General features: G+C 44.1%; 1 protein-coding gene across 3 annotated transcripts in view; it reads left to right on the forward strand.

The window, feature by feature from the left end:
- GPR107 (G protein-coupled receptor 107) overlaps positions 1 to 20,228 on the forward strand; it is a 39,786-nt gene extending 19,558 nt beyond the window's left edge. The window contains exons 15-18 of one of the 3 annotated variants that reach the window (XM_074160988.1): positions 6,401 to 6,450; positions 7,202 to 7,285; positions 8,091 to 8,215; positions 14,565 to 20,228. In XM_074160988.1, the coding sequence (XP_074017089.1) occupies positions 6,401 to 6,450; positions 7,202 to 7,285; positions 8,091 to 8,215; positions 14,565 to 14,661 (356 nt within the window). In that variant the 3' untranslated portion in view covers positions 14,662 to 20,228. The remainder of the gene's footprint in view (positions 1 to 6,400; positions 6,451 to 7,201; positions 7,286 to 8,090; positions 8,216 to 14,564) is intronic. The other 2 variants (XM_074160991.1, XM_074160990.1) reach the window with 2 other exon arrangements.
- Positions 20,229 to 26,833: the final 6,605 nt, after the last annotated feature.

Here is a 26,833-nt window from a genome sequence, read left to right on the forward strand (position 1 = left end):
GGTTGTGCAGATTCTGCAAGTTCAATAACTGTGTGTTGAGAGGGACTTAACAGCTGTGTTGTGCCACACTAATAATGAAAGAATAGCTAAGGAAAACATTTTCAGGAAGAGTGTTGCACAGGCTGGCAGCAGATTGTGGCCAGGACAGCCATGGTGCTGGGACTTGCTTGTGAAAGACAACATGGTCAGATTATTTAGAGGCTGTTGATAGGGAGCATGGGGAGCAAGTGAATGATGATGTGATGCCAGAAGCAGAATGTTACTTAATGATGTCATGCTGCTAGTGTGCCTGCTCGAGAACACCAAAGGTGATTTGGTTGCACTGTAATAAAGTAAAATCATTCATGTTAGGCTTATCAATGAATAGTCTTGACTAAAACCACTTCCTCTTAACTCTGTAGGCTTCCCCTGGAGGCTGTGTTCTGCAGAGGTGCTGCTCAGTGTATTAGCTTCTCAGGAGAAATATAGGATCAGTTCTAATTCTAAAATTGCCAGCATAGTTGTGTTGTTTTTTTTTTTTCCCACAATTGAAGATAGTTTTCTCCTGAAGTGGTGTCCCGGTTTGAAACTACTGGATCCTCTCATAAAGTCTGTCTGTCCTGTGACCGAGCTGACTGAATCTTGCACAGATAGTTCTAGTTGGGCTGCCTATTGCTTGCTAGGATTTATTGTCTAGTGTTACCTCAACGGCTGCTTTCCCTGTTCTCTCACACAGACTTCATTAACTTATAGAGTGTCTTGGGGAATTATATACTATAAATTCAATAGCAGTTTGTCCTGGCACTGAGTCTGCTGGTGAGGAAGACCTAAGGAAAATTATTTTTTGCTTCCTTGCATCTTTTAGAACTAACAGCTCCAGGTCTTCGTGGCTCAGTATCCTGGTGGCGTTTCCTGAGTGTCTGTCTGTCTTGTCCTCTTCCAGCTATTTCACAACCTATTTATTAGATAGCACTCCCCTTGGTCAAGTGGAGCCCTGACTGCAGTGTGACTCAACTAGAAATGGAGCAGAACGCTGATCGGACTACAAGTCTGTTAGTGTTACAGCTGTGCTTGCCATAATGTATTAGCAATGTACAGTTATTAAAAGGGCTTATAAGTGGCAGTGATTTGGAGTCACTAGCTAATGGTTATTTAAACCTGATTTTTTTTTTTTTAAGATTTTCTAAAGTGGGAAAGCTAGAGGAATGGGTCTAAAGTCATAATTACCCAGGGAGACCTTACATGCACGAATACTGTGGATCACTAGCGCAGAATAGGCATGGCACAGCGATAGGCTGTGTTTGAGCTGCCTGGTTGTTTGCTTTCTTCCCCTGAAGGTGATCTTTAACTCTAAAGCGAAATATCTGACCTACACAGGCTTCTTATCTTGCACAGCAGTGGGCGTAAACATCCCAATTTTAGAAGCTTTTTTTCTTCCCTTTTTAAAATCGCCACCTTCAGACTTAAGCAAGCTGCTCAGCTGCAGCTCCTTGATCTGTCACTGTGTCTTCTTTCTGATGGCAGCCCATGCTCTGTCCATTTCTAGATCTGCATTACAAATGTCTTGCAGATTTAAGGAAATCAGCCTTGCAAACTGAGCTGGAATTGTTTGGGCTGGAAAGATGGTCCACTACCACTACCTTGTTTACAGGCATCATGAGAAAAGGAAGAGAGGGAGTATGTTGTAGTAAACTTGCTCATGTTTGTTTGGAACTCAAAGTTTTTGGTCGCTGGACCCCTCGAGTCTCATAATGTGGCCTCGTGTATCATGTCGTCTGTTTGAGGGAGGAATGGAAGTCTGGAAGCAGCTCTGCAGTTTTTGTTCTGCTTGTACCTCTGTGTATGTGACGAGGGAAGTGAAACTCGGTGCAGTCTGATCACGAACGGTTAGCTATTTTCCTGAAGCACTGCAGCATGTCATAGTTGGCAGCAGAATTAGGGGAAATACGTTGCAGTGTGTAGCTCCCAGGCAACATTCCCTGTGCGCCATGCAGTGGGAAAATGATGATTAATGCTTTCATGCTTGCCCCCATGTCAGGAAAAAACACTTGCCTTATTCAGTGTCCTCCTGCTTCTGTACCACGAAAACGCTGTGAAGAAAGAGCCTGGTCCTGCGTGGTGCGGAGCACCCTCTGCTTGGCTGAGCTCGGCAAATGCTGGAGGTGACGGCTAAAACACCGCCGCAGCTCTCTGGTGGGGAGGAGGGGGTAGCCTTGGGGTAAACATGCTCCAGGCAGTACATGGGCATCTGAAACCCTGAGATAAAGCTTAGTGATTTAAGTGTCAAGACCTCGATGGATAGCACTAGAGAGTTGGGAAACGTTGAAGAATGAAATAGGCTTATTACATTTCAGTGTGCCACTTCCAGGCGCCCTGGATAGCTGTCTGGGGCTGATGTAGCCATTATGTGTTGGAGATACACTGCTTATCCTTTACTTTGGACTTTCTTCTGACCCTGGTGGGGAACTCTTGTGCCAAATGGCTCATGTGTTTCAGAATATTCAAGATTACCTAGTCTGTGCCACCTTCTCGTGCATCACCCTGCGAGTTACTGTTATGTTTGCTTGATTCTTCTTTCTAGTATAGGAATGCTTTTAAGCAGAGTGCTGTAGGGATTATAGGGCCGTGCTTCTCAGGGTTACTCCTGCAGTTGCCTTTTGAGGTCTAGATCTACATGGGTGTCTTCATTCTTGGGGAGAATAGAAAACTTCCATTTACTGTTCGGTAATGGCACAGATTGCATCTCAAACGTCCCAGAGTTAGTATGGCATGCAAAGCATGGTAGAAATATTCTTAGCTGTCAGCGTGTTTGCTTAAGACGCATTATGGTTTGCCCTTGCGTACTGTATTGTCTGGACTTGAGCTCCCTCCCTATGCCTTCAGCTGCAGTCCTCTTATTTTTATTACCTACATAATCTGAAAAGATCAGATTTATTCATCAAAAAGCTATTGTCTGATGGTGTGCAAGGCTCTAATGGATGGTCTGACTTACAGGGTGTCTTACAGGGTGTCTCAGTATTTGGAATTAGTATGGGCAATCTGAAAAAGAGACTGATTATCAAAATCCTGTGGTATCCTGTGTTTCAAGCAATGCAGATCAGGCTATTGCAGACACAAGCTGTTAAAGTAAATGGTGATAGAGAGGGGAAACTGAGGGAAGCAACGTATAGACATTGTTATAAACCTTTCTTGGAGGATGGCTTTTACCTTTTTTAATTACTCTATGAAAGAGATGGAACACAAGTATGAATTCAATTGTAAAATCTTTGGTAGAAAGTCTTTTTTTTTTTCCTTCTCTGCAGTTAAGTACTATTCCTTGAAGAATGGTTATCATACTCAAAACATAAATTTACCCAACCTTTACTGCATGCTGTGATTGCTGCTGTGTTATCACAGCTTTACAGGTTGGGGCTGCAAGTGATTCAAGTCATAAGTGACAGCTGCTGTTGCTGCCAGTGTCTGCACTGCCAGGCTAAGGTGAATCAAAATCTTAAAAATGTCCAGCATAGCACGACTCGAGTGTTACTGCTTGGAGCACATTCAGCCTGTGAAAAAGCATTTCACAGGCTGCTGATGCCAAGCAATGATGATTTTAGACTTTCTCCAGAACAGTGTGTGCTGTAACTTTGAGCTGTTTAAAAAAAACTGGCAGAATTTTGTAGACACGTGCTAATACTGACTTCAGTATTTGATAGTGGAGAGAAGTATTCCTGAAGTTGAGGCAGCTGGAGAAATAAGCAAGACAGCTTCCAGAGGTGGCTCTTCAGCCTTGCTACTTGGTGGTGGTTGTCTTTTTTTCTTCCCTTCACCCTCCTCTTCTGTGCTTAGCCACTCTAGCTATCTAGATGGTGCTAACCTAGGACTATTTGGTATTGATTGTCATGATGAGTCGGTGAGATCTTCAGCTGTGCTGTGTCAGTTGGAAGAGGTGGCATTGTGACACTTCAGTTGGCAGCCAGATCTCTGGCTTCACGATCCTTTCCTCCCATGCACTGCATGAATCCAACAGAACTGACTCTGCAGCTCACTCGGTTGTTGACTGTAAAGCGTTGATGGACCGGCAGTTTGAATCACAGCTGTTGAGTTGGTGTTCCTTTAACTACAAAGCCTGGTAATTCTCATGGCCTGTCATTGCACCAGTTGGTGGCAGTTCTTGAAGATGAATGCGTTGAGTTCAAAATAGAACCTTCCGTGTGCAAACTGGTATGTGGTAAATCACAAGATCTTCATGGTCACACTTAATGTAGCTCTTCTTTAAATAGGACAATATCGCTTCCCTGCTTCACAATTTAATGAGCTTCTCCTGCATATTAACATGCTTTAATCGTTCTCCAACTGTATTATGAAAAGCTTTTACCATTAGGTTACCTGGTAGAGTGCTAGACCCATTAAAATCTGTAAGTTTTTGCTATTTGAATGTCAGGAAACTAGCTTTTGTGAGGGACAGAAATGAGGGAGAAGTAGCTAAGCCAATGTCTCGGGGCTGATTTAGCTAGCAAGGATTTAGTTAGATTCTTGTTCTAACAGTTCCAAGTCTTGCCATCTGTTGCCCAGTGCCCTGTGCTTCACTGTTGGTACTTCACAGATGCAGGTCTAGAGCTTGGGCATTGCTTTCTGGAGTCCGGAACTGTATATGGGCAAAATAGATGCTATTCTATGTTCAGTGTTTCTTATTGCAGTCCGGAAGGGAGCATCCTCCCAAACCTGAGAGCTAGTGTTCCTCTGGCATAGCGTGCTGTGAGCTCACCCCCAATGAGCACAGCCTTGCCTGAAGCCAGCCCAGTCTGACTGGTGTTCGGATGGGTGTGCACAGTACAAGCTTTAGCTGTATGGGAACAAACTTGGTGTTCCTTCACAAATAAGGTTTGCTTCTTTCCTCTTGAATTCTGGTTCTGCTTTCTCCTCCTGATGTGCCCTGTGCTCTGTCAAAAGTTAAACATACTGTTTGGAAACGTGTAGAAGCCACTAGGCAGCACTAAATCAAAACTACTCTTAGCTTAGTTTTATCTACCTGTTAGTTGGTTTATGACTTGTGTAAGTCAGGGGCTGTTGTCACATGTCTGCTGAAGAAGGGTTTATATCTGTCTCAAGGTGTCCGTAGATTTCAGCGGTTCTCCTGGAAAGCTAAAGGTAAGTTTTGGAAAGTGAGTCTTGATCTCTATATTATACAAAGCAGCCTTATAACAGAACGTTTTCTGTCTCCACTGTAGCTTACATAGTGGGAAGCTAGACCAGTTTACTTTGAGTGGTGCATTTGACATCTGCCTCTCCATAAGAAAAGCTTCATCGTTTTTGTCACAGGAAGTGAAACGTTTTTTTGGTAGCTATTAGCCCTCCTTTTCCTGATGTATAATACTGTATTTTGCACTGTTGTGAGCCTAGAAAATGCAACCTTATTTATAAATTTGGTTTTTGCAGCAGATGATCTCTGTGAGGGAGTGCAAGTGAATTTAAGCACAATGTGTTGCGCTCCTGCATCTGATTTAAAAAAAAAATTATAAGGAGGGCTTGGAGGGAACACCAGTATGTACGTGGCAGTACTTTTCTAACGGGCAGCTCATGTTCATGGGCTCTAAACTGCATCTCTGTATGCTGTCAACATATCTTGGACTCTTTGCTTCTCCTCTTGTCACAAAAGCACCAGGAGTCTGTATTTGTAATCCTGCTGCACCTATAAAACCTGACTCTCAAACCAGAGTTGACAGCTCTTCCATCTGTTGTTGACCTCTGCTGGTTCGCATGAATATCTGCTGAGTTCCTCAAGAGCTCAAGATGTAATCTGTCCAATAAACACAGGGTAGCCCGGGGCCTAAGCTCATACGGGTTGTGACTGGAACACATGCATTTGCTATGAGAACGATTTAACGTGACTTCCCGTTTCACTTGTAAGTTGTGACCGAGCAACGAATGATAGAGAATACTGCTTCCGTGTTAAACTGCTGCTGCTGCTGTTCAACAAGATGCAGTGATTTCCAGAACTGCAATTATCTCCCAAGTTGCTCAGGTCAGCTGAAGGCACAGAGCAGGTCAGGAAGGATTCTAGAAAAGGTATTAATTTTTCTGGAATCAGTGTCATGTGCTGTGGCCCCTCTGGCAGGAGTGAGGTGACAATATGTAGTTGGCTAGATACAGATAAGTGTTAGAGGAAGGTTCTATATTGTAGAGTGTGTGCATATAAAATTTAGTGTAAAAGTGATATCACTGGGTTGCCTTTTAAGAGGGAATTCACCTCAGCCCAGTGTGTCCAGTAGGTAGACAAGCCAGACTGGCATCCTCAAAGCGCCCAGTGGGCTGTGGGACAAACTCTGCTAGTCTGGGGTTACCTGAGAACTGGTTTTGACCACTTGCCATCCTTGCAGACAAGCATCAACAGAAACTGTCTCATGTTAACAATTTTAACACTTTTGTGTTCTCTCGATAGCTGCCATTAACCTAGCAAAGCTGAAGCTTTTCAGACATTACTATGTTATGGTAAGTAAAACACGTGTTTGCATGCATACAGAGCACTTAGAAGCCAATGGAGCTTTGTGCTGGATTACTTGTTGAAAGCTGCTATAGCTGGTGGATGTGGTGGAGATGTTCCTACTTCTGTGGCAGTGCTGTGCTTTGGGATCTTGGTCAACTGGGTTAAAATCCTCAAAGCAGCTTCTCTTCTTTTCCTGGTGGTTACATCCTTCTGTCTATTTTTAAATTGGTTCCAGCTATTTGTAACGCTTGCTGATTTCCTCTGGAGACAGCTTGAGCTGCCAGTTGAATTGATGGGCTTGAATAACGTACTGTAAACTTGCTAAAAATTAAACTTGGGACCAAATGGTGCCTTGAGATACACGTGTGCAGTTTTTGATTAAGTCAGTGGGAACCCTGAGCATACCTCTCAAGAGAGCATAGACTGCTTAATGATTTCCAGCGGCCTCATTTCAGACTCTTATAAGTGGTAAGAGTAATAAATTACAATTATGGTTCTTCAAGTTCTACAAAATCTTAATACTTAAAGCATTTTCCTGCTGTAACTTAAATATTTTAGCAATAGCTTGAGTCATTTGGATGTTCAACAGGCAGTAGAACCCTCAGCCTGTATCTTCCATGTTTATCAAGGAGCATAAAGAGACTAATCTGACATCATAAGTTGTCTGGGAATTGCTTGAGGTATGTCCCTGGAAAAAAAGAGGTTCTGTAAGGATGTGCTCTTGTTTTCATCATGCTTTCTCCTTTTCCTTCCCAGATTGTGTGTTACATTTACTTCACACGGATCATTGCAATTCTCATAAAGATTGCTGTTCCATTCCAGTGGAAATGGCTCTACCAGGTATTTGCCAGCAAAGGAAAATATATCTATTCCTTGATATTTTTTTCCTATTATTCTTTAAATATGACTGCACTGACAAAAAAGGACAATGAAAATTGTTCCTCATGCTATAGTAGAACATCTGAAAAAACAGTGCTGCAGTGTCTCCTCCTGATTTTTTTTATCACTGATGTGCCTAAGGTGGCAGGAGTATATTTTTGTTTGTCCAGTAAGGCTGCTGGATTATACATGAGATGTCTAAAAGTAATTGTGTTATTGATTTTTTAGTCTTTCAATTTAAAAATGTCTGAAGGAAATTAATCAAGAACATACAAAGGAGGAAAAAAAATTAGTCAGGTTTGCCCTGTGTAATTGAGGCCCCAGGGAGCCAATGAAATAGGCTTTCACTCTTCCATCTACAGGCTTTATTTGCCTAGTGACTTTTAAATACTTGGTTTCTTAACATATAATCCAAGTAACTATGCAGGGAGTCTTTGGAATACATTAACTGTTGAAAATACCAAACAACTTAGGGATGATTTTTTTTTCCCCTCATTTAAAAGCTAAGTCTTGCAGTACTTATTTAAAAGCACTGGAGTGATGGCTAGAACAGCAACTGTATTTAACGTGACAGGGAAAGCAGAAAGAACAAAGGGCTTGACAGCCTTTAGCCTGGGATTAATGATAACAGGACAGGAATTACTTTATTTCTGCTGTGGCACAGACTCCTTAGCCATTAAATCTTGAACTTTAGGAATGAGGAGAAATGTTTTGTGACCGGGAAGGATTACAGGACTGAACTTCAATCTTGTGGTTTTACTTGCAGCTGCTGGATGAAATGGCCACACTCGTGTTCTTTGTCCTCACTGGGTACAAGTTCCGTCCGGCATCAGACAACCCTTATCTACAGCTTTCTCAAGACGATGAGGATGACTTGGAGATGGAAGCTGTGTAAGAACCTCTCCCCTCCCTTTTTTTTACCTCTTCACTTGATTTGAGAATACTAATGTTTAGAAACAGTTTACTTTAGTCTCTGTAAATCCATCTTTGGAAAAGATTAAGATCTACTCACTTGTTTAAAGATGAGGTGTCTGTTTGGTGTGTGTTAAACTACCAAAGAGATTTGTGATATGGGCCCTCTGAGCTGGATATTGCAGTTGTGTGGAAGGAGCTGGCAAAGCTTTTCACGGGGCAAAAAGATGGCTGTGAAAATATCAAGTAAAAAAAGCTTCTGTGTTTAATCTGTTGCTGAACAGCATTGAGCCTTACAGATTGTCACTAATGCTTCATATTTAAAAAAAATACTAAAAAAAGGAAACAACCAAACCAATGACAAAAACAAACTACCAATCTACAGAATATAAATGAACATGGTGTATGGTCACTTCTGCCTTGATGTTCAGCCTGTAGCTTTGCAAAAATATATCTTAAGTAACACTGAGCTAGGGAGATGGATCTTTCCCAATACTCTTCACTGTTATGTTCCTTGTTGCTAAAACACGAGGCACCAAAAATGCAGCAGGATCTGAGATTGCCTGGAGAAACTATAAAGTGGGGCTCAGCCTAAGTCACTGTCACTTTCTTTGCAGTGGTTTTCTGAGGGCTTAAAAAATGAGTGGCATTCCTGAATCTATAATAGAAACTGCCCTAAGAAATTCAGCGTGCTAGAAGTGTTGAATACAGCTATAATTGCTACAGACTCTGTTGCCTTAATAGAAGCAGAACTAACCTAATCTCTTTAGTAGTTACGCATTTGATGCATAATTGCAATTCATTTTCAGGCTCAGAAGCCTGTTCCTAGGAGTTTTTACAGTTTGGCAAAATTCCTTTACCTTATCTTGGGTGAAACAAATTAACACTCTAATTTTGATTGCGGGGGCAACAAAAGTCAGAATGTGTTTGCCCTCACAGTTAGCTCAAAGAAATAGATGTTATTGGGAAATTGTTACAAGGAGATTTGAGGTAGAATCCAGCCTGAAATTTCACACAAGGAGTTTAATTTCTCAGAAATACCTCCAGAAACAAAAATCTTCTTTCCAAATGCTTAGCTATTTTTCCTTTGGGTCTGTAAAATCTGTCATTCCATAGCGGAATCCAACTAGTGGGTAGTGACCTTAAAATCCCTATCACTTTAAGGTGTTTAAATGGTTTGAGTTTGGAAGCTGGTAAATAAACATCCACATCAGGAGGGCACTGTCTGAACTGGAAGATGGGGCAGGATTTGTGGTTGTGCAGAAATGAGCTTTTTTCCTTTTTGCCTGTTAGAGTGAATTTCAACTTCACCATTACATGCTTAATGAATTTTTACTTCGGTTAATTTAGGCACCTAATAATATGGCACCTTTTATATTTAGTGATTTCAGTTAATGGGAAAAGCTGCTAAATTTGGAGAATCTGCCAGAAATAAGCTGGAGAAAGTTTAATGAACTAATTAAGTAATTTACGTCTTGCCACAGTGAAATAGACATTACTAGAAACTGGAGGATCAGAATTCCTTGTCAGCTTTTTCCTAGTAAGGCGTTTTGCTCTTTGCCTTGGGAGTTTCCATTGTTATGCCTTGTGGGTTGGTCCCCTCAGCCCTTGCTTGAATTTTTCTCATCTGATTCACCAGAAGTTTTATTCCGTTGGGGCACTTGGCAGGGTATAATCTGCGTGTGTCTTGTTTTCCCTTCCCCAGCCCCATCAGAGAGGTAAAGTTTGCACGTATCTGAAAAGCGCGGTGTTATATACATTCTGTGACAGGTGAAGCGCTGTGATGAAAGTGTATTAAATTTCTTGTTGACTTGGTCTTGCTGGTCCTATTTTTGCTTTTATAAATATTAAATGTTGTCTCCGTAGTGGGGGAAAAATATCAGGGCGTATTTGAGCAAGTGACTAAGTGCCTGACAGTATCCTGACTAACCATTGTATGAGTGTGTTTTGTCTTTCCTGTGATAAATACCCACTTGTCTTCAGAGGCTATGGCAGAAGTTAAAAGCATGCAAACTTCAAACCTCATGGTGTTCTGCCACGTCTTATTGCCAGGTTTTATGGTTGTTTTCCTCTCCCAGAGGGTTTTTGTTAAAATCGGGCTTTTCAAAACACTTGCTGCAGAAGCATTTAGTTTCTTTAGACTCAACGTTTCTATGAGCCAGTGGAGGGGAGAACCGTGAGGTCATCAAGCCTGTTTTCCAGACTTGCTTGTCTTCCAGCAAAAAGTAGGACATTTTTAAGTGCAGCTCTCTAGCTTATGTCTGTTTTCATGCAGTGCAAACTATACAAAGCTCAGTCTGGCAGTAAATGTAAATATTGTTAAGGACAGTGTGGAAATCTGCGAAGTTTCAAGAAAAATCCAAAGACTAAGGTGTCTGGGACAGAAGCAACTCAAGGCACAAATCCTCCCTCTCTAAATTCATGTAACCCTCAATAATAAAATATAAATCAGGAACAGCAAAAGTAACTTACAGTAAGTCTTTTCAACGAACACGTCTCTATCTTAGGAGAAGGCATCCACAAATGTTATGGGATTTTCTCTTCAGTTATACTAGACTGAACAGAAGTTGTCCTGGTGGGGAGAAGAGGATGACTAAACCTGAACTAAGGACCAATCTGTTCTTTTTCAAGCAGGGTCAATGGCCATTCATCATCAACAAAGTGGCTTTCTGTGTATGCTGTGCTGGGCAGCCTCTTGAGCCCGTTCTGTCAGTACGCGGGCTGGTCGCTGACAGTTTGTTAGATTAAAGTGCTCTGTTTGAAAAGGTGCAGCCACACTTGGCAGAAAGAGTTGTCAGGCACGTAGTCCTAATGCCATTTCTGGGCCATAAACACAAAAATATAAACAGTACAGTAGGTGAGGTGGGGGTGAGGAAGAGGAAAGGAAGCAGTTTTGTATTTTTTTACTCTTGCAGTAAGTTAATGTATTAACTGAGTAAGTTTGTCTTAAATGTTATCTACCAAAGTGCTCTTCTGCCGATCTTGGTTGAGAGTGATGTTCATAGATGCGTGTGGGGTTAAGATGCTTCCACCAGAGGAGGAATTGCAGGAAAATCCATTAATGGGTTTGTTCTCAATTCAGTAAATCCATCTTACTGAGTGCGTGGAGACCAACTTTGTTTTTCCTTAACACCCAAAACAGCCTCAACACAGTGAACTGTTGTGGTAACACTGACCTACCTTTGCTTATGCCTTGGGATCTGGAGTTTCTCACTGTATCATGAGGCAACCTATTCTGTGCTGAGACTTGGAGTCCTGGTTGGTTGCTTTTCTCTGCTTTCTCTCAGGTTGTGCTTCATGACAGACTGATTCATGATGCTCTCTATTAGAAGTGATTTTCTTCACCTAACAAATATTTCCCATGCACAGATCAGGCTTTTTTTGCTTTTTCACTCTTAATTTGCAATAGCTTGTAAAGGCTGGCTGCTGCCAGTATTGCAGTGTTTCTTGTTGGGACTACAAAACAAAGAACAGGAGAAAAGACAGCTGAGATCCACCACTGTGGAGGGCTGAAAATGCTACTGAATGTTTAGCCTTTCCTTGATACCTCGGATACAACGCAGAGGGTGAGGGGAAGAAAAAAAAAAAAAGAAAAAGATGAAGTTGCTGCAGCACGTACCACTGTGCAACGAGGTGTTTGGGGAACTCCTTTTGTGCCTCATTTGTGACAGGTATTCCTCTGACAGCTACAGAAACTCTCTGGAGAGAGGTGGTTTAGCGAGAAGGATTTATTGCATTTCAGTGCTTCAGCTACTGCTGGTTTGTGGGCTAGAAATGCAGTTCAGCAAACTGCAGGTGAGGAGCACTTACTTGGCGTATTGCAGGTCAGAACTGAATTCTTGAGACTGCTCAGAGGACTGGAATGAGCTGATACCCATATTTTACTGGGTGCTAAAATGTGTTGGCTGAACTGATTTTGAGAGGGAGAGAAATTGCCCATTCTACACGAACAGTCTGAGAAAATGAGGACTCGAGCCTAGGCCGTACACTTGTTATGAGACAAGAAGAGTGCTCATCAGACTGTCTTTAACTTTCACTGAGAAATCCACCCCGAAGTCTGTCCCAGTTCTTTGCTACCGTTGCAGGGCAGGGACAGTAGATGGCCTCTCTGGTAACAAATGGTGTGACTTGACCTGGTTGCAATTGCAGTATGTAGCTGTGTGTCCTTTCCCTCCATGAAAGTGGATCATTCCCTCTTTGCTGTAATTTTGGTCATCGTATTGGTGTGTAATGGGTTTGTGATTGTGTTGAAGTGCAGTGCTGAAGCCCAGACCGTGTGCTGGGTGGGATCGTACTAAGCTGCGAGTCAAGTGTTAGGACTACTTTGGTGTCCTGTATCTGCAAAACACTTATTTATACATCCTAATATGTCTGCTGTTGCATTGCTTTAACTGCTCTTTTTTTGGTTTGTAGTCCATTGTAATCTTCAGCTCCTCCCTGTAGAATTGATATTTAGCCCCTTATTCTGTAATTATGAAGTTGATTATTTCTGAAGAGTAAACTTTGTAGTTGTCTTGCTGCATTGTCCCCTATTTTTCAGACCATTACTTCAATTTGCCAGAATCTTTCTGCATTCTAGTCCTGTTCTCAAATATGTAGCTCTTAGTGTCTTCTGCAGATCTAATAAGCAAGTTCTCTATTCCATTACCCAGGCAATTACTGAAAATATTGAGCAGAAGTGAACCCAGGACAGACCTCTCTGGAACCACACTCAATGTTCTTTCATTTTTGACAGGAAACCATTAAGTACATCTCAGTGCATGCTTTCCCCATTAGTTATGCATCTACTTTGATGGGTTTTTCTAGCTTGTGTTTCCCCAGATTTTTTCCAATGTGACTACAGGAAAACCTTTGTCAACAGGGAAAACTTATGAGATTTACATGTTCTCGGTGCTCATAAGCTTGATGTGATTGCTCCCAGGCAAATGTTTACTGCTAACTAATTCCATCTTTCTCCTTTAAGCAACCTGCTTACTTCTCTCCCTTTTTGCTTGTGGCTTTTTTTTTCCATTTCTTTTAATTTCAATAGGGGATAAAGTTACTATTCGATCCGTACTCTTCTGACCCTTTCCTTATTCCCTTAAACACAAGCTCATCTAGGGCCACTCTAAAGTGTCTGAACCACTGACAGTCCCAGTACTGCCACTGCTCGAGAGTCACTGAACGCACCAGTTTGAGTAAATTATTTTACAGTACGTGAACAGAAGCTGGTTATCTAACGTGGAATGAAGGGCATTATCAGAAGAGCGTATCTGAAGATTACTTCTCCTCTTGGGTGATACTGTGAAATTGTTGTTAGCTCGTCTGATCAAATAAAGTATTCTTACGTGGTAAACAGCAGATGAAAGCACACAAAGACCGAGAGCGGCATCTCTGAACAGGGCTGGTTTACGTGTGCTTCTAGGCTTACCTTGTGAGTGCACTGAGCTATTGGCACTCTTAATTTCAGCATCTGAAATAATAACCTTTGTAGCACGTTTGTGGGGGGAGAAAAAATACCTGTGTGGAATGAGAATCATATTGTGCAAAAGAACAAAGCAAATGTCTCCTGCATGCAAATAGCCTGTTTTGTTTAACACCAGAGAAAGCCACTGGGCTGAAGAGCTTGTTGGGCAGCTGGGGTAGTTCTGAGAGGAGTGGTGCTCTTCTGGCTGGATAAACACTTCGGTCGGCCTAATGTTTGAACGGTGTTAGGAGGCTTTATAGTTCAATGGTCAGATTGCCATAACAAATCCAGACTTGGATGGTATAAAAAGGATGACCTCTCTCTTCTGTCTTGTTGCTGTTCGTCGAGTAATTTTGCTATTAACAGGAGTTAGTGTGCATTAAGGTAATAAGGTTTACTTGGGGCACCATCCACTGTGGGTGCATTTGTGTAATACGTTGTACCTATTAGAAGCATTGCAAATGCAGAAGAAAGTCTTTAATGCACAGAATTCAGGGTGTTCAGCCGTATAGCAGTGTTTAAGCAAGCTGCTCAAACTTTAGCAAATAAACACCTGGTTTAACTGTTTAACCACCCCTGCTATCTTCTTTCAACTATGAGCAAATATTATTTGCTGGTTTTGTTTAAGGATAGGTGGGGAGGGCCTGGAGGCTCTCAAGGAGAGTGACCTTGTTCCCAGTGCCCATTGATGATGTGTCCAAGGGGATGCCTGGCCTGCAAAATGGGAGCAATAGGAGAGATTGAACATTGAGAGTGCTAGGTCTTGGTAAAGGGACACTTGAAGTGTGACTCGATACGCACAGGGAGACAAGTGTGGGCTATTGGTGAAATGGATGTTACAATTCAAGTTCTGTTCTCTGACGTTTCTCCCTTCTCTTCCAGGGTGACGACTTCTGGAGTAATGGAGGGCATGAAGAAGGTCAAGAAAGTGGTGAATGGTTCAGCAGAGCCCCAGGGCGAGTGGGAAAGCACGGCGTGACGGACTGGACTAAGGCAGCACTTTCAGAGAAACTTTTTTAATTTATTAATATTACTCTCAGTGGAAAGGGAGCAACTAGCACTTCCCAACACTGAAACTGCAGAGTGGGGTGTGTCTGGGGGGGAGCAAAGCAGTGCAGAAATATAACTATTCCTCTGATCATAAGAAAATGGGGTCTCTTTGTACCTTCAAGGAGCGTGAAGCTTTCCTAGGGATTTTGGGTAGCTTATTCTTTTTTCCCCTTTCTGGATCGGCTCAGTATTCTGAATTGTTTGCGGTTGCGTTCTTCAGAATGTGTAATACTAATGTGAAGAGAGACCTTTAGTGTGTATGTAAAATATATATTTTATATAATGCACATATATATATGTACACACTTGCTATGTAACGTGTATGCTGGGAATTACAAAGTGTCAGAAGGTGGGAAAAGAAGATAAGTGATGTAAGTATTCTTTTTTTCTTTTTATAAACTCTCCTTTTGGCTTGGACAAAACGTTGCAAAACGAATAGAAACAACTGCAGTTATTTGACAGACTAAGTGGGATATTGGGTCAGATGACTCCTACCACTACTCACATCAGTGGGAAAGTTGATAAGTATCTTCTTGTCTTATTCAAGTGGATTCCTGCATGGACGGGTCAGGTTTTCAAATGTATTGCTAGACAGGAAGCGAGTGACTGTTCTCTATTAAAAGCCCGTAGTGCAATAAGTGTTAATGTAGATTCTCCGCTGTCCATGGAGTTGATCTTGATTCACACCCTCCTGACAAGAAGTACACAAAAGGTGTAAGACTGCTTGCTTTTTAGGGGTCTGCCGTGCTATCTTAAAAATTTAATTTCAAGCTGTGACCTAGAGCACTTTGATCTGCTTTATAAAATATTTTCAAGGTATTTCAAAAGACACTCCTTTCTGGCACAGTATAAACAGTACCAGAATCTCCAGTGGCAATCTCTCTAGCAAAGGTCCTGCAGCGTAAATCTCTGGTTCACAGTTATTCTGAGTTTGCTCAGCCTCTCTGGGAGGCTGCTTGTACCTCTCTGCCTATGTAGGATTAATGGTACTGCTGCTTGAAATGGGCTGAACTGGTCAAACTGGTGCTGCTGCCAAAACCAGTTAACTCCCAGACTTAAGTGGTTTTTGTCAGGAAAGGAAGAGATTATGACCAAAACCTCAATGCAGGGGTATACACAAGTCTTGGCTATTGGCTGCAAACTTGGAGTGGAGTCTTCAGAGACACGTTACAAATGCCGTGTGCGTTTTATCTGTAATACTCTGGTGTTAGTAAGGGAAGCTGGTGCCCGTAGCTGTAGTAGTAAGGCATAGCAAATGATTGTTAATTCGGGGGAGGACGGAAGTGGCTCGCTGATGTAATGAGGATAAGCTTTAAGAAAAATAAATCAAGTATAACTCGCTGACCCACTGAAGCCTTAATATTGGTGTAGAGGCGTTGACGTACAGTGCTGTCAAGCAAAGTGCTTCTGTCAGGGTGACAGGGATCATCAGAGATGCGCCAGCATCTTTTACAAACTCATTTAGGAATTGCTTTTTGGACTCAAGGGACTTAAATCTCTGGGGCACAACTAATTAGAGGACTATTAGCCACTAGGTTTTTTATTTTTATTCTTGAAGTTTAGTAGGAGTATTTTCTTTGGAACCTTGAACTGCTTCTTCCTCAGTCTTGAACAGGGATTGCAAAGGAGCAGTCTGTGCCAAGACTTGCTGTTTGAAGAGCAGCATTGTTTTCTCCGATTGCCAGTTCTTTTTCCGGGTGTTGGTTCTATGCATCATGGAAATGGTAGAAATGAATCTACCTGCTTTGATACCTGGAACTGGTTTCTCCTCAGATAAAGCATGAGAATTGCCCTTTTCTCTGGGTGCAGAGTCCTTGTCTATGTTTTCCTCCTCAGCTGTAACTGCATAATAATCACAGCAGTGATAGTTTGACTTTTGATGTAATTGTCTTGCAATTATACAGTTTTAGTGGAAACAGAGATCCTGCACCACTAGAAAGGCCGTTAGGTGACCTGTGAGCCTTTTAGACCTTCTGTATGAAGAAATCTGTTGCATATTAAGTAGCTGAGGTGTGAGAAATTGGACTACAAACAATATGAGCAATCCCACCTCATCATACTCTTGAATGGAATACTGAAAAAACTCATCCTCTCACTCTGCAGTTACTCTGTCCCTGTGAAAATGTCACTGCCTGCATCCAAAGGGCTATTCAAACAGGCTGCAAACTGTTCAGAGCAGTCCACTGGAGGCTTGAAGTCGGTTGGCACTGAGGTATGTAAGGGATAAGGATTTGCTGTCAGGAACAGAAGTGATATAACACTGTTAATCCAGATGTGATGTTGTTTTAGGACCTGTTGATACTTTTGCAAATGAGGTGGGAAATTCTGATGGGGGTGGCGTTTTACTCAGAAACATGAGGGGCTGTGCTGGGATCCCAGTGTGGGCTGAGCTGGTTCCAAACAGCTACCTATTCCATACCTCAGCATCAGTGGAGCCGCTGATTTGGCGAGTGCTTTTTACCTTTGTCTCAGGTTTCTTTTTTTATATGCACTTTTTTTGCTAAAGTCGTGCATGGTGTAGGTTTATCTGCCAAATCCCTGGCTCACCAGTCAAAAGCCAAAAAAATGGGTGATGACTTTGTCTTGGCATGAAAAGCCGTGGCAGTACTCAAAGTGTTTTTAGAAGAGTTGTTTCCGAGTTCAGACCTGAGCTTCAGCAGTCAGCTCTACAACCAGCTTCAGCTGGCACTTAGTGCAGGATGCTAACGAGCAGTACAACAATAACTAGCCAGGCCTAAGCACTAGTAAAGAAAATGAGTGTGGATGTGCAAGTCGAAAAATGGAGCGACAGAAGGTTCTTACTGCAGCAGTTTCCAAAGTAAATTTCCACTTTCTCTGGTGGAATTCCTCAGAGCGGGTTGAAAAATTTGTCTTTTCAGGGTTGTACAATAGATTGGATGGTGGCGGGGATGTTGGAGGATGGAAAGGATTGTACCTCTTGCACCCCAGAGCATCCAGGGGAGTGCTGCTCCCCCCGCTTCCTGCCAAGGCACTCTATCTGAGTGGCTGGCGAGTGCAAGACTATGGCTAGTGAAATGCAGCAGCTTAGAGCTCACCGGGCAGGATAATCGCAGCGCTGGCCTTTCAAATGCTGGCGGCTGCTTGTCTGGTAGGAAGCTCTGTCTTTACGGGGAGGGAGAGCAGAAGAGCTGCTCGTGGCTTACAGATGGCTTTGGGATACAGCCTTACTTTCCCGTCTCTGCCTTTTACTGAAGTGAGCAACTAAAGCGGTCGCCCTGTGAGAACACAGCGGGGTAACGAGACGGGGCTGCTGGAAAAGCAGGGCTGGTGCAATTCAGAACAAATGGCTTTGAATGCATTCACGTATGTTGCTGCAGTGGAGCACTCGGCACCCTCTGCAGACAAAAAGGAGATCCGTTCAGCCCTCGGTTGTAATGCACGTTATGCCCCAGTAAATCCCTGTTGCTGATGACATGCAAATGCCGCTGATGCACTCCCCCTTCCTGCCGTCACAGCTCAGCAAGCTCCCTTCCATAGGAAACCTCCTCGCAGTGCAACTGCCAGACTCTCGCGTTCTTCGGGCTTGAAAACCGTTTTCCTTGATGGTTCATCAAGAGACGTGCTAAAAGAAAGCAAGACATAATGGGGTCATCTGGAACGTTGCTGCTGCTCGCCGAAAATGTAGCAGTTGGAGTTGAAGAAGCCACACGCTGTCCTATTAAGATGCTCTTTCATGTTGTCATCTCACTCAGCATGTCACGATCTGCGCGGTGCATTGTTCGGTGTCTCTCTCTCTCCAGCTGAGTGCCCTGTTCCTGGATTTCCATGCTGGCATACCCCGGGAGCATGTTGTAAAAAAAAAAAAAAATTTGCTGCATTGCAGTATTTTGTCTTGGAGCTAGTAATGTGGAAGATGTATTTTTCTAAGCTAAGTGGACTCTCTCGAGCATGAGTCTGCATCCACAGTGTATCCTTAAGCACTGCAACATTCCCTCTGGCTGTGAAAGGGCATGTCCTGATCGTTCCGGGATGCACATTTGGTGAAAGTCCAGTGGAAGATTTTTAGCGTGTTAAAGTCTTTTTTTTTTTCCATGCAGTATGCTCCTCTTAGAGAAGGGAAGTGCAGTCTGGCCAGTGACAATCAAATTGACGAGAGGGTTTGTGTTTTGTTGGGGTTTTTGTTGTTGTCTATTTGAAAATTGCCAGGCTGCATTTGAAGCAGATACTGGGTATTTGTGTGTTCTATTGAGCTCTGAAAACTGAAGTTGCTCAGCTATTAATAAAATAATGGAGTAGAAGTGCAGGTATTGAGGGGAAGGAAACCCTTCCTTCTCCAGTCTACCTGGTTTGGCTCCTTCAGTTTGACCTGTCAGGGTAGCGAACAGACTATTGTTACTTTAAAGCAAATGTGTTTTATTGATTCTGTGCTACGACCTCTACTTCAATCATAAAACATTTCCCCATTTTTCAGCTTTGTAAAAAGAACGTGGAGCTGTGGTCTGCAGTGGATGGAAGGTACAGTGATATTTGCAACATAATGGTATTTACACTGTCTAAAATCTGTGACCCTGTGTGTAACTTCAGTAACCAGAATTTTTCGTGAAAACCGAGGTGATGCTGCCCAGAGGCACTTGACCACTGTTTCTTTGTGTTCCCTGGGGTTGGTTTGCTGGAAAATGTTGTTCTAAATTGGATTAATCTGGCTTTTCTTGTAGCCACTGGGTATGATGTTTTGGGCTTACTAATGACTTTTACTTACTGATATTGGGAAGCTGTGTATTTCCCCCCTTGTAGTTTCTTGCTTGGATATAGCAATGATCCTTTAAGAACTCCACGTGGTACGGACTTGCAAGTGGCTGAAATGGGATTTAAGAAAAATACTGAGATACTTATGTGTAAAGCGATGGTACTGGAAGAAAGTGGCTGAGAAAAGAGTTGCTCTTGTAGGTTGCCTGGCTCAAGAACCCATTTATGTTTCAACTGCAGCCATCCTGTAGAAGGGACAATTCTTAATAAATATTTCCCTGTGGGATTTCACTCGGCATCCTGCTCTCTGTATAATAAAATAGAGCCCGACCTCCCTGTTATGAGAAGCGCCGCGTCTCGTAGCTAGGATACTGGAGCCTTGGGCTGGTATCTGCTCTGTCAAAACAGAGGATGGGTCTAAAGAGCTTCCCTTTCCCTTTAGTAACTATTAATAATTAATTCTAGATCCTCTTGTGTCATTAAGCAGCTTTAGGGCACCTTGTACAATATAGCTTTGAATTCACTTAGTAAATGATCTCCAGAAGAACTCAAAAAGACTTTCCTGTACAGCAAGGTCCAGTTCCAGGGGTTTTTTGGTGACCTGTAAATATCCTGTTCCTCGGTTCATGTTCAGATGTACAAATGGATTTTTTTCAGTATTTTTTTAAATTTTATTAAAAGAACAGCAAAACAGTGTTTGAAGAGAAGCAAGGCAGATATAAATCAGGATGGTCTGTGTAACTTGGTTTCCCTGCTGTGATGCAAAAGTGTAAAATAAAGATTGACCAGAAAGAAGTTTAATGCATTTCATTTTCTGCTTCTGAACTGCTGGTGACCAAGCTGGGCCATTGATTCCAAAGGCTGCGTTTCCCCATGTCTGACTTCCATTTGCAGCCATTAACATCTGCATCAGGGATATGGGGCCAAATCACCAAAATCTTGTATGGAAAATAACTTTTCTAGGGGAAAAGCTTTCCTGACAGTGACCCACAGTGGGATTCACTTCCCTTGAGCTGAAAGACCTGCGGGTACTACAGCTGGGCTTGTGTGTCCTGAGCTCCTCCTTTAGCTTTGTAAGCTGAAATTCTACAGTAGTTTATGGACTTCCAGGGATGCAAGTGTTTCTTACAGTCCTGTTTCTCACAACTTTGCAGTCTCGGGCAGGCTTGTCGCTGCCAGCCAGGGTTGTGGTCTCCTGCTTCCACAGCGGTCAGCTTGCCATGTGAGGGAAGACAAGGAGCTGGCGCTTTGAACCTTGGTGATCAGATAAAATACAGCTTTCTACCCTTAATTTGTAAGTAATATCCTTTGTGGATCTGGCCACGTTATCTCAAAGGGGCGGGTCCTTGACCTGTTTGTTGTCAGGCTGAGGATGATTTGGGACTCTTGTAGTTGTCCTCTTCCTGAGCTGTCAGGATCTAACCACGCGTTTCAGCTCCGCAGACTGGTTGGGTTGGCAGGGACGAGGAGGGCAAAGTATTTCTGAGAAATGCTCTTCCTGATAATCCCCCGCCCCTCAAAAGCATATGTCCTTCATCACAAAATGCAAGTCTTCAAGATGTTTCTTGAAGTTTAGCCTGTAGTTCTCATCCTACCATAGAGGGGTAATGCTAAAAATAGCCTGTGTTCTCTACCCTGCAAATCCCAAGCAGCCAGTTCTGCCTTGCCTCAAGCCTTTGGGTGGGTGGTGTTTTACCAGGGAACTAAACTATAAAAAGTACATGGATTTTGGAGTTATTAATCCCCCACTGTAGACTAGAACAAACTTTGTGTGATGAAGAGGGTGGCTGGTTGTTGCACTGGGGTAGCTGACGTCTGTTTCTTGCAGGTACTTCTTGAATGTTGGGTTTCTCCAAACTGAATGTCCTCTGCTTTTTCTGTCTGTTGTATATTTGTATGTATATTTGTATACTTCCCCTTAAAGTGACAGCAGTTTAACCCATAACTCATCCCTGCTGTAAGAGCAGAGCGCTCCCATGGAGTTATCTACGCTGGGCCCAGGAATCGCTCAGCTGTAATGAAATGTTAGGGGAGGGGGGGTGTAAAGTGGGACCAAATTGTGAGAAGACTCACTTGAGATTGAGACCAAGTATAGGTTACGTGGGGAAAAAAAAAAAATCTTGATTTCTGTCTGTCTTCTCCAAAGAGACAAAAAGCCCTTAATTGCTACAGAACTCCTAGTATTTAAGGTCTGCTGCAAGTGGACACTGTCTGGTGGACTTTCACAGGGGGAAGAATAAACAAACCCAGAGCCCTAGCACGGCTTTCCTCCACGTGCTGTGTTTGGATGCAAGTTTGTAGGTGTTTTCCTGTCCTGAGGAGGTAAATCATTTTACCTGCTGTAAGAATTTTCTTCTAGTGTCTGAAATTCTGAGCTGTCTTGGTAGTTTGCTGCTCTTTGTTGCAGTTCAGGCTGCCTGCTGTCAGTGCTTCTGCTCTGGCAAGATTATCTTCATGACTGCAAAGAGCTGCCTTCTCTTTAAATCTTGCTTTTTACCTTCTTTTGCCTTCTGACTGACAGGCTCTAATGAGCAGGAGTGTGTTGTAGTGCCCTGTGCAGTGAATGGTCAATAAAAACAAATTGCTTTGTGCAGAAGAGGTAATAACACAACTTGTATTGGCACAGCTGATCCTGATACCGGGGTCCTCGCTTAGGAGACGAGGGCTTTCGTGTGTCTCGGGTAATAACAAATGCACATCATCCCTTTCTTCTCACCCCTCTCATCCATGGAAGCTACTGGAACTTGGGGTGACATTGCTTTCTCATGGCTCTTTTCCACTGTGGAATATTTTTAGTGGGGTGGCTGAGATATAATGCATCAGATGGGTCTTGTATTAAAAAAAAAAAAACCCACAAAAAAACCCCCACCAAACCAAAAACCAACCAGGCATGTAAAGTGAGGCTGTTACAGTGCTGGTAGGTGGCATAAGTGAGAATCAAAATGGAGGGGATGGCTCAAAACTCCTTTTACTGCTCCCTCTTGGGATGATTGTGCTGAGCTTGACTTCCATCATCCTCAGTGAGAGGAGCTGTTAACAGCATGGGGCTCCTGTGGCAAGGGTAAATGCATTAATAAGGGTTGGGTTTTTTTTTTTTGTCCTTGAGGACACTGTTCTGAGGTGATGACCTTCTTCAGTGCTGAGTTGTTTCTGTAGGGTGGCACAATAGCCCATGGGCAGCCTGTCGCCCTCGGAACACACGTATGGACCCACCATGTACCACGGGCCTTGTTAGTGCCTCGGCTGCTGCCAGGCTGGAAGAGTCTCTTCTCAGGATGCTTCATTCTGCAGGAGCTCTGAAGTCGGAGGGAATCCCGCACCCGGCACAGCCGTGAAGGATTGATCTGCATCCCCTGGGAGAAGCCAAACTTGGTCGGTTTTGGGATGGATCTCGTACCAGGAGGCGGTAGCCAAATTGGAGGGGCTACAAGGAACAGCTGCGGTGACTGAGACAAGAGAATTGGGCAACAACAGAAGATTACAGGAATTAAAGCTGTAAGCCTGACTAAGTGATGATTAAGGAGAGCAGAGAAGATGTAGCACACTACAAAATGGCTGCATGGAGGGGAAACGGCAGAAATAGTGGGGAATTAATTAGTGTGGCTCAAGGCCTGAGCTGGGGAACAGCGAGATGAAGTGAAAGCAGAGGAAAACAAGATGTTGGGAGAAACCTTTGCCGGTGAGATGGATTTGGCTGCCAACAGTCTCCCTGGAGAAACGGAGGCAGTTCTGTGTTGTTTCAGGTAATCAACACTGGACTGGACAAATCACTGCAAAACATACTGTAGGGAATGACCCCTTATCAGCTGAGAGCGGGACTAAATGCCAGAGTTGATCTTTTTCCATTTGCTTATCTCTGTGTGAAGTACCTTGTGTGCATAATTTCTGGTTTGGGGGTTCATTCTTGTTTTACTATTAAACCTTGTAGATGCCTTGAGTGAGCTCGACCGCTCCACAGGAGGAACATAAAAGTACTACATTAAAATGAAGCTGGTACGTGCGTGCCCTAATCTGTAGTCGTGGTAAGTCAGGGTTTTAACTGTTGTTGCAAAAACTGAGCAGAAATATCTGCTGGGATTTGCCAAGCGCACGACGCCGGTGCGTTGCCATGAATCAGAGCAGCCTTGTGGGAGGCAACGGTTCAACCTCTTCTGGCAACGAAATTTGAAAAATAGGTACAGGTCGATTTGGTATGTTTGAATATTTTGGGGGTTTTGTAGTTGTTTTTTGGTTTTTGGGGTTTTTTTGTTTGTTTGGGTTTTTTTTTTTTAATTTAAATGCAGGGCAGGCTTTAGGTGGACAGACATGACGGCTGACAGCCCAGTTGGCTTATGAAGGTTGCTCAAGAGGTTTGTGTCTCGTCTTAAAACCAGACCGGGTCAGCAGTGACAAGCCCTGGCTGCTGCTCTGTGGCAGGGGGGTGGTGGATGGTGCGGCAGAGAGACTCCACGCACCAAGAAGCTGACCATCTCCTATGACTCGGGAGTAATCTTTGGAAGAGGCTGACTTCTGCCACCACCCCAGCTGCTCCCCTCCGCCCACTGCCAGCGCTCTCAGCCCAGCATTGAACCGAAGACACCGAGCTGCCTCCAGGCAAAGATCTGGGCAGGGAAGGAGGCAGCTCGTTTGGCAGCCTCGTACCTTCCTTTATTTTGAAGGTTCTTACGTATATAGATATATATATCTAAAAAAAGCTTTGTTCTGCTCCAAACTGAGTCTTGCTGTTTTAGGGATGCTTCTCTCAAAGAGCTTTTTTTTTTTTTTCTTTCTTTCTTTTGAGTAAAACCGCCTGCTGAAGCTGGGCAGCGGAACCGGTGAGCGGTGCTCAGGTAACCTTGTGCAGGGCATCGGAGAACAGCCTCTCCCACCCCTCTTTCCTCGCTGGCGGATGCTGCAGGGTGCCTTTGCTGCAAAAAGCTGCTGCTACCTCTGCGACTGTGATCTTATCTCACACAGACACGACTGCGCAGCTGTCGCTATGAAGAGCCTTTTATTTTTCTGTCCCCCGAACAAATGCTCCGCCGCCTTCTAGCATCCAACTTCGTTGGGATGCTCGGGGCGGCTGGGCTGAGCTCTGCGGTTCCCGTACAGCAGGATGAGCGTGGCAGGAGCAGAAAAAGAAAAAAAAATAAAAAAAAAAAATAAAAAAAATAAAGACGGTGGTTTCCCCGTTGCCAGCTGTGATTTGTGATGTGCCACACAGAAGGAAGATCGCAACACCTCCTCCAGCTTGGCTTTTGTCTCAGCCGACTGCTGGCTGCTCGCAGCAGGCAATGAGGAGGGGGGGGAGAGCAGCCGATGAGTTCCCCACAGCCATCCCTTCCAGGTTCCCGCATTAGCATAACAATTACAGCCCCAGAGGCTGTGAAGAGAATATACGGTCTTTTAAAAAAAAAAAAAAATTAAAAAAAAAAATACCATACTAGAATTTAAGGGAGAAATTAATAGCATAGCGAATTGTAACACTCAGCGCGTCGGCTGCCTGTCAGTGGTGAGAGCCAGCTGTACGGGCGGCCTTGGCACAGTTGTGCTGGTTTCCAGACCTTCCTCTGCTTTTCGCCGTGTGGTTTCAACATCTGCAATTCTTTTTCCTGGCAAAAGAGCCTGCGGGGCACCATTCCCGACTGCCGTTTACCCCAAAACCTGGTATGTTTGGTTTCTGTTGCCTTTTCTCTAAAGTCACGCTATGGATTGGTAGGTACTAAAGCGCTGTGCTAGCTGAAATCAATTTATAACGCTGGTAGCCAGTAGGGCTGCTAGGGTTTGAGCCTCGGTGTGTTTTGGGTTATAAATCTTGATTTCTGAGGCTTTCTGAGCTGTGTATAGCTGAGTTATCATAACGGTTACACCAGTGTTTGCTGTGGCCCGCAGTGAAACCAGGGGCGAAGCACGAGCAGCACCACTCGCTTCTTGTCAAGCTTAAAAGAGCTTCAGAACCGTGCTGGTTGATGAGCTCGAAGCTGTGGAGCCCCATTTAAGGCAGCTCAGACTCTTGCAATCATACACGTGTGTAAAATTGCTGTAATCTGGGATTAGGGTGATGCCTGAGAAGCCAAGGCGGGGGTGAGGGTGCCCTCAGGACTAGCTGGTGCATTCCCCCTTCCCTCGTTTGTGGCTGTTCCATTGGGATGTTCACGTCACTCTACTGGCATATTTTTTATTTTTTTATTTTTTTTCAAAACCTCACAAAAAGCAACTATTTTGGTGCCTCTCCGTGCCAACGCTGACCACAGCTTGTCTGGTGGAGCAGCCCGCGCCGATGCCAATAATTTCTTTGGCTCTTTTTCTGACTGAGTCAGATCACTTCAGCATTAACCTTAAAATAGCCACTATTTTTGTAGCTGATATAATTAATCTCGTGTGTGTACGTTCCTTCCCCATCCTAGGCTTTGAGGGCATCACCGCCACCCCCCTGCTGATTGACTCCCTGCTTTGGCACAAGAAAAACTCGGCAAAACTCGGCTTTTTCGTGGAAAAAGCACAAAGTTTGGGCTGCGTACGCTCAGCTCGGAGAGTTCACTGCCAGGCGAAGGCTGTTTGCTTTTGCCGCTGCTGCCTCCGGTAACAGATTCCTCTCTCGCACGGTCGGTTGGTTTTGGAGCACCTTCTCTCCATCTGGTTTTTTTTGGGTGGGTGGGTGGGTGGGTGCGGAAAGGGGGATGTTCACAAGCCAACAGGTCGGGGGGGGGGGGGGGGGGGTATAGCACTGGCCGCAAAGACGGCGGTAACGGAGTGAGGGATGTGTGGGTTTAGAGATGCGCGGGGGGAGAGGGAAAGGGGTTTTGGTGAAGCCTGAAGTGTGGGTGGACCTTGTGTGGGGACTCATCCAGGCCCTGGGAAGGGGAGGAGAGAGGCAGGGGATGGGCTGAGCTGAGCCGGGCGGCTGATCCGCCGCCCGGCTCAGCTCAGCCCATCCCCTGCCTCTCTCCTCCCCTTCCCAGGGCAGCTCCTCCATCAATGCACATCCAAAAATGCAAGTGTGGGATGCTGGATACTATCCCCATCCCCAATTTCCAGCCCCACTCCTGGCTCCAGCCATGCCCGAGGTGGGGGCGAGAGCATTCTGTGCTTTGGTTGCATGAAACCACTGATTTATTTTTTTTTTATGATTTTTCTTTTTATTTTTTTTTCAGATCTGAGCTCCAGAGGGAAGGGAGGAAAGAAAAGAGCTTTTGCCGTGAAGCAGAGCTGGGGGGGGGGGGGGACACCGAGCCTCGCTGTTAGCACGTAGCCGCTATTCCCAGGAGGTGACTGTAATCCCCACAATTAAATCAAGAAGGACGCGTTGGGGAAACCCACCCCGTGATGGCGTCTGAGGATGCTTTATTAAACGCACGCAGCGTGGCGAGCCCACGTGGAACAAAGCCTGCGTGGCTCAGCCTCCCTGCGTCCTG

Source organism: Numenius arquata, chromosome 19, assembly GCF_964106895.1.
Source record: "Numenius arquata chromosome 19, bNumArq3.hap1.1, whole genome shotgun sequence".
Taxonomy (NCBI): domain Eukaryota; kingdom Metazoa; phylum Chordata; class Aves; order Charadriiformes; family Scolopacidae; genus Numenius; species Numenius arquata.